The sequence below is a fragment of the Cyanistes caeruleus genome, chromosome 7, assembly GCF_971803275.1.
Source record: "Cyanistes caeruleus chromosome 7, bCyaCae1.hap1.1, whole genome shotgun sequence".
Lineage (NCBI taxonomy): Eukaryota > Metazoa > Chordata > Aves > Passeriformes > Paridae > Cyanistes > Cyanistes caeruleus.
Genome location: NC_141707.1, coordinates 22,421,845 through 22,436,347, shown reverse-complemented (window position 1 = coordinate 22,436,347; position 14,503 = coordinate 22,421,845). Strand labels below are relative to the sequence as shown.

Here is a 14,503-nt window from a genome sequence, read left to right as displayed (position 1 = left end):
AATGAACACTGAGCAGCCAAGGCCTCACAGGTACTTACATTAGGCAGAGACATGACAAAATCATGTAGCTGAGCCTTCTGGGCTGCTTCTATGACTTTTTCCATCGTCGTCTCTTTTGTATTGCTGCCATATTTGATATTATCAGCAATGCTGCAGTCAAATAGCACAGGTTCCTGTGACACTATTCCAATTTTTGATCTAAGAAACTGCACATTTACGTTCTTAGAGTCATGTCCATCTATTAACTACAAGGGAAATGGGAGAAAAGTTGAAACATCATTACAAAACAACAGTTTGCAACACCCAAATAGTTTACAGCAAAACTAAATTATTTAACCGTATCATTAAAACACAAACACAACTGATTAAAAGTGATAGGTTGAATTGCTTATGTCTGACTCCTTTGTGCGTGATGTTTATTTTGTGGTATGGCTTTTATCCATACCACAAAATACACTAGACAATTTGTACAATGTAAGTCCTGATGCACTGTTTACTTGCTTAAGGCTAGAAACATGCTTTATTGCCTCCTAACATAGTGATCACCACACAGATTTTTCCCAGAAAAAGAGAAATCAGTTTAGATGGGTAAGTATTTATGTTAAGAAAACATAGAAAAGCTTTTTAAGCTATCAGTAATTGAATAGCTGGAAGTTAAATGTAGACAAGTCCCAGGCTCTTTGTTGTTCCATTCAGACTTGTTTTTGCTTGTGTTTTTGAAATGTACAACACACATTTGTATGTTTCATACAGAAGCTACCAAGGCAAATGCCTATGACCTACATAATGTATGAGACTGCTCCTGAGGCATGTAGTTCTCTGATCTTGTCTGAATATGTCTGATATAATACTTGGGAACTGTCAAAATAGTCACATCTGTCCTTTTGAGGAGATGAAGCCTCAAACTGCACATGTATGAGCCACTACTGCTAGGCTGCACAGTAGGACACAAGCAGAAGGTGCTTGGAATATTTCTGAAAACCAGAGCACAGAAACCACATTTTGTTTGCTTACCACACTTCCTTTCTCAGGGTCATAGAAACGTTCCAGAAGTTGGACGCTGGTGCTCTTGCCACAGCCACTACTTCCAACAAATGCCAAAGTTTGTCCAGGCTTAACAGATATAGAGAGTCCTTTCAGGACCTGAATATCAGGCCGAGAAGGGTATGTGAATTTACAGTTAAGAAATTCAATGCTTCCCTTGAAATCATCCTGGGGAATAGAAAAAGGAGAAAGATGTTACAGTGAGCTCGAGCTCAACCCTGAATTGTAGAGTGCAAGACAACTCTTCTTGCACCTTTTGCTTAAAATATGACATTTGTACTTCAGAAATTATCTCAGGAAAAGGGAAAAAGACATTACTGGAGTAGCTGTCCTAGAGGTGAATCTATTAGTCATAACACTATTTCTCTGCTTATGCTTCCCTGCATGGCACTGGTCAGAGGCATAAATTAGAAATGGCATTGCTTTGCAAATGGGCACATTTTTCATTTTAATATAGACATTGTGCATAAAATAAATAATTTCAATTTTCTGTGTCTGACTTTTCAGTCACCAGAAACTGAGAATTTTCATTTTGTCTGACTCAACAATTCTTTGCCTCCTCATGAGCACCCCTCACTATTTTGACGTGAATGGAAAAACATCCATTATAAAATAGCAATAGCCAGGTTTGTAGTGAACTATAAAGCAGGAAATAAGAGCTTGCTGTTCTGTGAGTCATCCAAATCAGTTCCATTCCAGTTTACAGATTTACACTGACAAATTCCTGATGGCTGACTTTATCTTACTCTTTCTGTCTAGTACAGAGCTTGCTTCCAAAAGAGCAAAGACAAATAAAAATTCTACAGTCAGCATAACCTTCTTGTAAAGCATTGATCTTCACTGACTCCTAAATTATTAGTGCAACATCCATGCCTGTAGTGAGCTGACTGACATCGCAAATGACCCATCTCCAGTCTTACCCATTTTTCCCCTTTTTCACTGTAAACACTGATTTTAGGAAGCCGATCAACCAGTTGAAAAAAGCGTGCAGCAGATGTTTTGGCTTTGGCATAATTTGGGGTATAGGAAGACGCTTTCCCCAAAGCAGTTCCACTGGTGACAATAGCAGAGATCACCCTGTGGGGAAGGTGGACACAGTCATTCTTGGGAAGCCATCAGGAAACTGAACACCACACTGAGTCCAGAACTTTTAGAGGCTGTTTGTGGCTCTGGACAGGCTCTCACCTGAACACAAAGCTGTAATGGAGTCCTTCAGTGTCAACAAGAAACCCCCCATATCGGTAAGAGACGGAGTTGGCGATGAACACAATGCTCTGGGCAAAGCCAAAGCAGATTCCGTACACGTGTGCTTTTTTGACTGCAGCTCTGTAGGGCATATCTAGGTGCTTCTCAAAATTGTTGATAAACATTTTCTCTTTTCCTATCCCAGCTACTGTTCTGATGTTAGAGAGAGCTTCACTGGCAATCTGAAGGAGGAAAAAAAAAAAGGGTGGGTAAAAGCCCCTAATTTTTACTTGGAAAAGTAGAGTGTGGTCTCACAAGTGCATGATTCTTTCACAAACTCAGGACACTGATGCAATATATAAATTCATTCAGACATGATACAGACTGACCCAAACATCAGACAGCCTAAAGAGAACCTCTACTACAAGTAATTACCTATTGATTTCCTCGAGAGCAATGCTCTGCCTGCTCCACTGGACCTGCTACTGTAAGCATTCTTAGGGAATCAGACTTGTGACTTATTTCACGTAATGTGAATAAATGTGACACTCACAAAAGATTGTTTTAGGAACTCCCTTGGTTGCATGGATTTATTAATTAACTATGTTTATTTCAATTGTTTTGTGTTACTTTTTGCAATAGTCAGAAAACGAGTTAAAAGGGAAGGCTTCTCCAACATCAGTTTCATAAATTGAACCCACTTGAATTTACTAACTTTCCTCACCTGCTCACCCTCCCTCCCTCTCTGATGTCTAAAAGGCTGATGAGATGGAACATACAACTCTTCAGTGACACAATTTCCAAGATCTTTACTGTGTACACAGACAAAGAGTAAGCAAGTGCTTGCCTTTGCACATAGAAAAATGCAACACAGGAAATTATGAGATAATCCTTACAGAAAATTGTGTGGAACTTCTGTTAATTGTGGGCTTCATATTGTAATTTATTGCCAATCAAAATTTGGGTTTATGTCCCCAAAAAATTGTATCACAATTTCATCTACAGTAGTAAATTGACAGCTTGTTTGGTCCTAATTTCACCCTTTTAATATCAAGTGATTTTATTAAGAAATTGTTTTTAAATTCTGTAGTTTGCTTGGACTTTGATAGTAGATTCATAATGTAACAGATTCCTTTGGGAAGCAGGTGTGGTATTATAGTTTATGAATGTTTTCAACATGTAGGAAAAGATCTGAATGTAGACAATCAGAAATTAAATTTCAGGATTTTTTTTTCTCCTGGCCAAAATTGAGTCAATGTCTTACATTATCATTCATTGTGAAGGAGCAGATAATAGGTACTGTGAATTGGATTGTGCAGACTTTTTCCATGTTTAGCATGGCTGATGAGCAATCACTTCGGAAGAACATGGTGCTTTTGGATGCAGTGCTGGCAAACAAATTAGAAAATAGCACCAGACACAATCAATCATCACCAAAACTGCTGAAGCATTGAGTGTCTTCTTCGTCACAATCTCTAGGTTGTTCTACTGAGTAAGAGCTGTTGCCTTGACTCATTAGTGAATTTTCTCTTCTTGTCAAGTATTTTGATTTAAAACTTTTGTAAATAATTAACCATTCTGGTTGTGGGTAATTGGTCAGGTCCTAATTCTTAAGACGAGAAGGGCTAAGAGATTAATTCTTAAGCTGGTACACCCCACCAAAGGAACAACTGTCCTCTCTAAAATCCACATACTGATTTGTGGTTCAGTGCCAGATTCTCAGCTGGAAGCATTTCTAGGTGAATAAGTATCACTGCTTTCTGAGGACAGCTTAAGCACAAGGCATCAGCAAACGAGTGTTTAAATAAAACCCAACAAAGGTGAACCGGACTGCTGAGAGATTTGTGTCTACCACTTCAGTCCAATAACTTTTGCAAGGTCAGTCACATTCCATGCAGCAAGTGCATTTGCAGTTAGGGAGTTCCCAGTGTTGTTTCAATGGTTTAACAACCTGAAATATTGCAACTTATTCACAAAACATTGCCAGTTTCATGACATTTGAGTTACTGATAGTCCCTTAAGAATGTTTTTTCATCTACCCGTGACTGCAAATATAAATAAGTCTTTAAACAGCATTACCCGTCCAGTAGCTTCCAGTGCTTTCTTGTCCTGTGAGGCAAATCCTGTCAGCATTTTAGCCTGCACAGCTCCAGATAAAGCCAAAAATGGCAAGAAACACATTATTACCAAACTCAGTTTCCAGCTGAAGTAGAAGGAAATAATCATGGCCACCCCAATATTAGTAAAGGAATTGACAATCATTCCTATCTGCGATCCAGTTGCCTTTGAAGAAAAGAAACAAGCGTGATTGATTTGTACTTCAAAAACAAATTAAACAAATTGTCCTATAAAACTCTAGAAAAAAACCTGTAAATGAAAATAACATAAGCCACTAACAGGTACTGACTGCACTAAAATTTAGCCAGTCTGCATATACTGTTTCAAATTAATTTGATCAAGAGAAGAACTGCAAATGTTCAGTTTTGTGAGACTGATTGTGAGAAAGATAATCTAACTACTGAAATCTGTTGCCTTGGTTCCCTGGAGAATCACTCATCTGAATATATTGTTTAGCCTCTACATTTATCCATGTAGACATAAATAATCAACAGGACCATTTTATAACTTAACTATTAACAACAAAGCCTCAGCTGTGCTAAAATCAGTAAGCAACATCCCTGAAAAGGGATGAAACTAAGTTGTATTTCAGCCTATCCCTTTATTAAGGAAAAAAATTAAATACAGCTTTGACATCATTGAATGCATTTGTCTGCTCCTTATGTACTTCAACAACGCTAGTCTTTCTAATAGACTTGATTTATTTACTCAAAAGTAATTGTCTTTCATAGCAGTAAACAGCACCCTAAATAGGAGCCTATATTGCTATGTATTAGAATAAGAATGTACATTTGATGTCCTTGATGATTTTCAGTCAAACTCATTTGCAGGGTATGAGCTTGGCAGCACAAAATGCTCATCATCTCTTCCCTGACCTGCAGCAAGGTCTGTGTCAGGCAGTGAAAGGTGCAGGGCACTGCTGCTCAGGTAGCTCTGGTCTCCCTCACCCACTGCAAGCTCTAGTTTGGATGACTGTGCCTCACTGCTGTGCTTTGAGCAAAGATGTCCTGTAGGAGGCTATTAAATGGTTCAGTCAGAGGTTTACAAGTTCATTTATTTCAATTAAAAGATACCCTGTAAGTGCCTGTGAGGTTTGCAGCAGGTTTCTCTGATTCTAGATTTTGCTGCTGACAGGGGTTTTGGAAACCTTCTCTAAAACCCCTGTTAATAGTTTTTCGAAACTAATGTACAATCTTCAGTCAAGCTGAAACATGACCATTTTTGCAACAAAATAGATATGTACATCTCCTTCCTTGTTTCTAGAAAATTGCTTGCATTGCAGCCCAGCAAAATGGCATCTGACTCACTTCTTCTAAAGAATCAGTTCAGATAGGGAACGTATATAGCTGAGCATGATTTAACCCTCAGCTTAAGGAGCACAGTGCATGTGGTTAGTGTCTCATTTTCCTGGGCACTGAAACTGCCTGCAGGATTCCCAGCTGGAGCACCAGCCAGCACTGCAGATTGGTTTTTCAAGTGGGTTGTCAGTTTAGATGAAAATTACCACAACATGCACAATACCATGCTGAAAACTGGAAAACATGGTTATTAATGACTGTCACTAACATAGTGTTTTGACATGTTTTTGAAATAAACACTTTAACATTGTGGCAAAAAGCTCCAGAGGAAAATAAAAAAGAAAATCAAACTTCTGCGCTGGGTGTTCCTTATCATTCCATTGTTGGTTGGTATTTAATTTATTTTTGAGGTCTTGTTTGTACTTTTAGGATATACCATATACTACTGTTGGTTCCACAGTGGCAGTCTGTGATGAGTAGAAATAGCTTAATTTACCAAGAACTGATCTACACTGATCTGGCTGGTTGCATGGTAGCTAATTTCTGTGACAACATGCCAAAATAGGCCTTCAATCAGTGCTTATACTAAAATGATTCATAAAGGGCCAGGTCTTACCCCTTGGACCTGTGAGGCATCTGTTGCAAGTCTGGTAGTCAAAGCACCGGGGCTGTTCTTCCGGTCATCAAACCAACCAATGTCTTGCCCGAGCATAGCCTGGAAACCAATTTTCCTTAACCGTCTTGTAAGCAGCTCACCAGACTTGGCAAAGGTGTATCCCTGGGGTACATGAGAATAAATAAAGACTGCAGAAAGAGACACCCACCGAGAAAGGGTGCAAACCCAAAAATATGTATTGCTAAATTGGACAGCAATTACCTGAAGAAACTGTGTGAAAAATGAAACAACTCCGACTAAGACAAAGAGCACGCAGACACCATTGATCTGGTTTTTTTGGTTTCCTTCATCAAGAATAGAGAAGGTCTTTGAAAAAAATAAATAGAAATGTCAGTTTTGCTGTTTATGATGTTTGTTCTTGACTCCCAATTGCCAAGTGCAGAAACCCATCCTGCAACCAAAGCCAGAACACAGAGTTCTCCCTCACCCCCTGCAAAGTGAGGTGCACTCACTTTCCTGGGAACCACTTAGAGCAGCACTGAATATCTTCAGGCAGCCCTCCAGTTTCACAGCAACTTGGCAAGCATTTCCCCAGAAAGCTTTTACACAAAAGGGGAAGGAAGCATCCTTCCTCTATCACCACAAGCTTTTGAAGAAACAAACACTCATGGCTGAACTTGACGAGTTTCAAGAGAGGTGATGGGTTTTGATAATATTGTATCTTTTAGTGAATGTTAAGGTTTAAAGCATATTCCTACTTCCTGCTTCCAAACCTAGTGATGCAAGCCTACTCTTTGCTGGTGACTATGAACCCAGGTATAATTATCTACCTCTTCCTGTGCGTTCTGCAGGGAGCAGGCAGCAAAAAGGTGCCTGAAATACATAAACACAAAAGCGAAGTATTGTTTAGATCTGATCCAAAGCTTTCTCAAAGGCTTGCCAAGTCTGTGCAATAAAATTCTTCAGAGAATGACCTTTGCATGTGCTCTCTCCACTATACATGCTTGTGAGGTATATTTTGCCTCATCTAAAATAAACTGCATGCAAGTATAGGAACCCTTTCTCAACAGTTCCTGGAGAATGATCAAAAGAGATAATGAAGGACACGTGACAAGTGCTGATAAGCTTACCCCTTCAAAGAGCTCTAATGATAGTTTGATGACAGTGATAGAAATGTCTCTACTCAATAATTGTTTATAGGCAAGAAAGTTAACCCCATTTACTTGATGAGATCTAAAGATTTGCCAAAACATGTCAAGTTGTGCATCATATAGGCACTCTCCTCTGTTTCAGAGCTGAAATGCACTTTAAAATGTTATCATAACATACCCCAAGAATCTGACTGAATAACAAAGCATAGAGTGGATTGACGGCTCCATTCACAGCAGCTGCCAGAGATCCAAGCACCAGGTATGGCCATTCAGAGGCATTGTATTTCAAAATTCTGGTAAATGATACAGGCTTGGCATCTTCCTCCACAACAGATTCCTAAAAAAATAGTTTGGATTTCTGAAGTAAATGCATTCCATCAGTGACACTGTCCCTTTAAGAGTGAGGTAAAATAGTTAGCCTAGTTTCTTAAACTGGGCAGCCCAAACAGCTGCTCTAGCTTTAGATAGGAGGGGCAGAGAGGTTACTGTCTGGAGCTCTTTTGTGGCCCTAATAAGTCAGGTTTACGTAACAAAAAGGTTAAATAAACAACAACCTTTACCATCCCTGGGGAGAAAGAGAGAGATTCATACATTTTGCAGCTCTAATTGTTCCATATGCAGAGGTTGTTTACAACCAGTTTAACATTTTAACATGCCACTGAAACCCAGGCTATTCCCTTTCAACTGTCTCCAGACAAGGTGTGATGAAATACCCAGTGCCAAAACCTAAATTCCCTCCTTACAAGCAGCTTTTTCTGTCACTCATTCAATCTCTTAAATATTATTTTTAAGTATTGTGAGTGACCCCATTGATCAGAGTGCATCAAATTAACAGATATGTGATAGAATTAAAATGAGGGATTTCAGAGTGATAGCTGGATTCGGGCTTTTTACATGGTAATTATGCCTCCCTTCTGTGAAATATCCTCAGACTATATGCTGAATTCCCATAATTATGCCCAGTAAGGGCAGAATACTCATCATCAAATTATAACTTATCCTGCAGTTTGATTTGCGCAGAATTTTTGTAACACTTAGTGTGCTCAGCCTTGCTCCTCTCCCTCAATTCATATGACTAGAAACAGCCAGACAAAAGAGACACTGTGAAGACCTATCTTTTGGAAATATTCAGGGAGGAGTGGGTGGAAACATCTTGTATTTTCTCTTTTTTTCTGAGCTGGTGCCAGAGTGACAGCACTCAAGCCCTCTATTTATCCACAGAATAAGCTTGGCAGTAGCAAGAAAGGTAACTTCTATCTGCTACTCTCTGCACTGAGCAACTGCCACCATGCAAATTGATGCAGGGAACTTCATAGGTACTTTGGAAAGCCACTGTGTGTATTCCTACGTATTCTGTGTCATTTTAAGGCATGCTGGCCTTCATTTTCTATGCCAGTTGATTGCATGAGGACACTGACAGTGAAAGGATTCTGGGTTAGGTTGCAGTGAGGGTGTCTCTCCGTTCAAGTCTCCAAATGATTTTTAGAGGAAAGTGAATTTATTCTTTACTGAACAAGAAGCAGTGCCATTTGTATCACTGAGTGCCCATTAATTACATTTCACAGACTGAGCAGTTTGCTTTTCATCACTTAATTCAGCTTTAATGAATGTATGTTTCTCAACTAAATCTACAATGTATACCAATTTACCACCAGGTGGAGAGCAAATAGCAAAATTTTCTACTAGAAATTTTATATGGACCAATAATCAAAACAGCAAATAATCAAAATGCAGCCTAGGGTTTACATAGAGATAAGAATTGAAGCTGTGGCTTTGTTTAAGGAGAGAAAAGGATCAAGCCAAGATGTACCTGCCAAGAACTCCTAAGCTACAAGCACATAGCTACCAGGTGATCATTAATGAGTAATATAACCTACTCAGTTGAAAATTTCATAGCAAACTATTGGACCTGACCTCTTTTGCTTTTCCATCATCTTCTCCATGAGAAGGCATAAGATAGGTAGACTCTGCAGGATCTCCTCCAATAGACAGTGGAGGGTCAGGGACCACATTAGAGAGCTGGGATCTTGAGCGCTGCCGAAGTGAAGCTCTGCAAGGAGAAGAGAAATGGCCTGTTTTTCACAGCTTAATAAAAACAATAATTGCTTGCAAAGCAGGTACAGTTTTCATATCAACTAAATCAGAATGCATTGAAGCAATTCATAGGAATCCCACAGACTTTTTCTTTCTTTAATAAGTTCTCTTCTTGGGAAGAAAATACCTCACCAACTGGGACAAATAATTTTCAAAATCATATTCTAATCACACCACTCAGACATTGTCTTAGATGGATCATGTACTGTGTATTTGTTAAGTAAAGCCCTGGTGTGTCCTACTACATTTGCACAAGTTATTAAGACACTGAGTCAAATCACAGTTACCACTACCAGTAATTCAGTCCAGCAAAATAGGATGCTGAAACAAACCACATCTCTCTCTGACAAAACATAACTCTGTAATGTAGGAGATGTATTCATTTGCACATGCCTGACATGGGTTTGCCTGGAAGAAAAAATAAGTGTCTAGCTACAAGAGGGTCTGGCTGTAAAATGCTTTCACTTTCATCAAGTAGAAACCGTAATAAAAATGTCTTTGTAGATTGCATTGATTTCTCAATTGCACAGCAAGTAGTTTTTCAAATGACTGGACTGAAAGTGCATTAGATATTACAACTAAGGCTGTATGTTAGTAATAGCAAAACTAGAACATTAACAGAGTAGATCAAAATTGGAGAGAAGGTGCCATAGATAGAAAGGACCAAAATTAAGAGCCTTGCTCCATGGACTTCAATCAGTAACATAATTACTCAAGCTATTTCTTTCCAAGAGAACTATATCTCAGTAAAATGCTTGCAGCCTTTCCACCCTCTTTTACACAGCACACAGAAAAGTGATTTATTAGCACTGTTGAGATTTTGGAATAACGAGATGATGTAGAAACATTGAAAATTGTCTGGAAACATTGAGATTTTCAACCATTTTTAAGACTCACCGCAAACTGGCCTGATAGCTTCCCCTGCTGAATGTCTGGACATTCTCAAGATTTGGCTCTACCACATTATTCTCTGCTGCTGCAAAATACAGTATGTAGAGCTCTGCAGTTAGTGCTAAAATTGAATACAACCTAAGTACACTGTGGCTCTGCAAAGAAGTGCATAGTCTCTACGTTATAAATGGAATACTTTGTAGAAGGCAAGGGGTGTAATATAACCTTGCTACTCAACCTACATGTTTTACAAGTTTTATATTTATATTTGACGTGAAGAAGTTAACTGAATATTAGCCCAAAGACCATCTCACTTTGGATGTGACTGCTAAAGCCTTTTAACCTATTTTAACCCTGCAATTGTTCTCTTATTTCAAGATAATAAAATCCAATATATGCTTCATAAAAATATAACAGATCATTCTATTAGACCTTAATTTCCAGAAGCTTTGATTCAAATCTGCCTCTAGCAAAACTAATAGTATGATTTCAGCATAATCTGTAATGTGCCTGAATTCCAAATGCAACAGAACTGGACTTTTGGCATTCAGTGAAGCTATAAAATGATGGATATTGCAGGTCAGAACTAATGTTTCAGGGCAGATTTGTATTAGGAAAATCTTTCAATGCATATGCAGCAAAACCACTTTTGGCAAGGGCTATCAATGTATAACTTCTATGAATTATAAAATTCAGCCTTAAAAGCAGAAGAAAAAATGTAGCTACTAGCCCTTATCAAAACAAAACAAAACAAAACAAAAAATCTGTATTCTGTGGTATTTTACATGATTTTATGAAAGAAAACAAAATGCTTACTTTCTGTTTCTTCTTTGTTAGGTGCTTTGTCTCCTTTGCTTTGTAAGGTCACCAACATGAAATAAACCCCTTTCCTCTGCAAGAGTTCCTCGTGAGTGCCTCTCTCTACGGCCCTGCCGTGCTCAAACCCGATGATGACGTCGGCAGCTTTGATGGTTGACAGGCGGTGAGCGATGGAGATCGCGGTGCGGCCCAGGCGAGCCTGAAGGAGACAACAACAGCTCAACTCCCAGCACAGCACACTGAAATGCTGGCAATGAGCTGTGCAATCTAAAGGCTCATCAAATTAACTGAGTCCTTCTAGTGGGTTCAGCTCACTTTGACTTAAGCTCCATCCACAGAGAAGCATCTGTTTCTTGGCAAAGGGAGTTATAGGTTTCTGCTGGTGTCCCAATGTAAGAAAAATTTCCTCAGTCCATAATGCTAAGGTTCTACTTATACTTGTGAAACAGTTATCAGGAAACACTTCTCACTGATTTGTGGCAATTCAGTAGCACCCTCTTCAGAGCACATTACAAATAATTTCTGCCCTTTCAAGTCTGATTTTTGCTATACTATAGCAAACCTTATGAAGTGCTTCTTGGACAATTGCTTCGCTTTCATTATCCAGTGCTGACGTAGCCATATCCAGGAGCAGGATTTTGGGGTTACGCACCAAAGCTCGAGCAATAGCTATCCTCTGCTTTTGACCTCCACTCATTTGGCTTCCACCCTCTCCAACATGAGTGTCAAATTTCTGTATGAAGGAAAAAAGTGAAAATTAAACAGAACAGAAAAAGGCCTGTTAAGGTTCTGTTGAAGGTATTGGTAAAATGCCTCAGATTTGTCCTTGAAGTAGACTTTTAACAAAAACATTGTTAATGCAGCAGATTCAAAGAGCAGCAGGTGAAATAACTTTCTTCATACTGTACAAGATCATTTTGCCTGAGCCAGGTTTTCAACTCCACACCAAAAGTATGCATTGGTTAAAAAGGTGAGATGTTCTGGTTCAGCTCGAAACAGCTGTATCAGCAAAAGCTGAAATGGAGAGGAATCACCCACCCACTCTCCATCAGATGATTCAAGCAAACTTTTCCCAGAGCTGGCCTTGTCTGCTGATGACCTGTGACTCATGAGCACTGTGTCTGTGATTCATGGATACCATACTCTGGTGGCATTGGCTTCAGGTAGGGAATTAAATAAACACATAAAGCCTGGCATATTGAGAGACAGGATAATTATATTCCCTTAGAGCTAAATCTTTTTTATTCCTCCATTTCCATGAAATAAATAGGGGGCTTTAAACAGCCTTTCAGTGAATAGTTTCCTGGAAGCCTGGAAATGCATCAATGGAGGATAAAGACAATGTAGTAATATTAGTTAATGGTACTTGAATCATGCCAATAACATTCACTGTTGTAACATGTCATTTTCAGAAGCTATTTGGCAAAATAACATTCTAGAGAAGGATACAGCTCGATACTATCCAATTTGGGCTTTGTAAGGAGGAATGACTGAAGCCCTGTCATCATTAGGGAAGAAACTGGAGAAAAAGGAACCTCCAGCTGGCGTACAGAGCTCATACAAGGAGGTGAGGTTGTGAGCATCAGCACAGACAGGTGAAGTAGCAAATGAGAGGCTGGGCTCTACATTGCTTTTGGCCTGAGCAGAAACAGATCTCCAAAGCATGAAAAATACAAATTTTTAAATCATGCTATGATTATTTCCATGATATTAAATGTTATTTAAATGATCCCTGAGGAACTGATTGTTCTTGGGGTTGTATTTTGGGGTGGGGGGGGCAAAGTTGTGTGGGTATTTGCTTTTGTAACTAGGTGGCATACAAGTAGTAAGACCTAAATAACTGTAGTCAAAGGAGAGGTTGTTGCCTCCTATCTGTGTTAATCTTCTGCCCTTCCAATTGCTGCAGGCTAGGAGGGACAAAAGGACAAAAAGAGTCTTTTTTCTTATCAAATTCTGCCAAACACTTTCTAAGGCAGAGCATACCTGTGGTAAGTCCATGATGAAATTGTAAGCATTGGCCTGTTTGGCTGCTTTGATTATGTCTTCCATGGTAGCCTCATCCCGCCCGTAGCGAATGTTCTCTGCAATCGTGGTGGCAAAGAGCACTGGCTCTTGTTCAACTATGCCAATCTGAGAGCGCAGCCACTGGATATTCAGGGAACGAATGTCATGGCCATCCAGGGTAATCTACAATTAGAACATGGACACAAAATTAAGAATCTGGGATGTTATCCCCTCCACTTCTGAGACAGAGAAAGACACAGTGGAAATGAATGGCCTGTGATGCTGTGCTTCCACGACCAGCATAAGAATCAGCTTTCAGATATAGGTGGCAAAGCAGTGGCAGTAGAATTGGCTCTCAGAGTTGTGCCCTTTGATTTAATTTCCCATTTCTGCTTGACATCAGAACTAAAACCAGGTGAAAAGTAATCATGAAAGTGATGATTATGTTATTTACAGTAATTTGTTTCTTTTCTTTTTATATATTCAAATACAGGTCAACATGTATATGATTATGAGTTCCTATTTGACATAGGAACACATAAATGGAATGAGATTTTGAATAGATATAATTCATATTCTTAGCCAAGCCATTAATAAGTGGTAATTTCATATACTTAAGTGATTTTCAGGTTAATGTTTAATCGTTCAATACTGTGTTTTCCAGAAAACATTTGTCACTCCTGAATTATCATTTCTATAGGTATAGTTTTTATACAGATTTAGCACTGAATTTTTATGTTCTCCTAACAGTTTGCTCTTTCACACAGTTGTTTTTATAAGACTATTGAGCAGTTTTATAAAAAAAATGCACAGGAAGATATTTCACTCATTTAAAAAATAATTGGGAGAAAAAAGAAGAAAGAAATTAAAAGGAAGTTAGCAGTGTTCCTTCCCACCTTGGAGAAGAAACCATGCCATTCTTTCAGTTTCTTGGGCCAGAGAAACACATTCTCTGCTGGGACACTCACCATACCAGCAGTGGGGTCATAGAACCGCTGGATGAGCTGTATTGTTGTACTTTTTCCAGCTCCACTAGCTCCAACAAAAGCTGTTGTCTCTCCTGCTTTAATCACCATATTAAGGTTATCCAAAATCTGGATAGAAAAAAAAAAAAAAAAAAGAAAAAAAAGAAACAGAATGTATTTGGTTTAACTCTCTCACAGTCATACAACCAAGAGAGTATATTCTGTACCTTAAAGATTCAAAGCAATTTTACAAATTTTAGAGAAGTATTATGAAGAGTATAAAGCAAGTCACATATACAGTTTGAAGACTGTAAATAC

The 14,503-nt window shown here is 38.8% G+C and overlaps 1 protein-coding gene across 6 annotated transcripts in view; it reads right to left on the bottom strand.

Moving 5' to 3' along the window:
* The window catches only part of ABCB11 (ATP binding cassette subfamily B member 11), a 50,440-nt gene that overhangs the window by 2,701 nt on the left and 33,236 nt on the right, over positions 1 to 14,503 (bottom strand). For 5 of the 6 annotated variants that reach the window (XM_023931047.2, XM_023931051.2, XM_023931048.2 and 2 more), the window contains 14 exons: positions 14,189 to 14,314; positions 13,200 to 13,403; positions 11,779 to 11,949; positions 11,214 to 11,415; positions 10,404 to 10,482; positions 9,327 to 9,462; positions 7,591 to 7,749; positions 6,523 to 6,627; positions 6,262 to 6,423; positions 4,309 to 4,512; positions 2,230 to 2,471; positions 1,965 to 2,121; positions 1,015 to 1,212; positions 39 to 245 (listed from right to left, as the gene is read on the bottom strand). In XM_023931047.2, coding sequence (XP_023786815.2) covers positions 39 to 245; positions 1,015 to 1,212; positions 1,965 to 2,121; positions 2,230 to 2,471; positions 4,309 to 4,512; positions 6,262 to 6,423; positions 6,523 to 6,627; positions 7,591 to 7,749; positions 9,327 to 9,462; positions 10,404 to 10,482; positions 11,214 to 11,415; positions 11,779 to 11,949; positions 13,200 to 13,403; positions 14,189 to 14,314 — 2,352 coding nt within the window. The remainder of the gene's footprint in view (positions 1 to 38; positions 246 to 1,014; positions 1,213 to 1,964; positions 2,122 to 2,229; positions 2,472 to 4,308; positions 4,513 to 6,261; positions 6,424 to 6,522; positions 6,628 to 7,590; positions 7,750 to 9,326; positions 9,463 to 10,403; positions 10,483 to 11,213; positions 11,416 to 11,778; positions 11,950 to 13,199; positions 13,404 to 14,188; positions 14,315 to 14,503) is intronic. The other variant, XM_086896730.1, reaches the window with a different exon arrangement.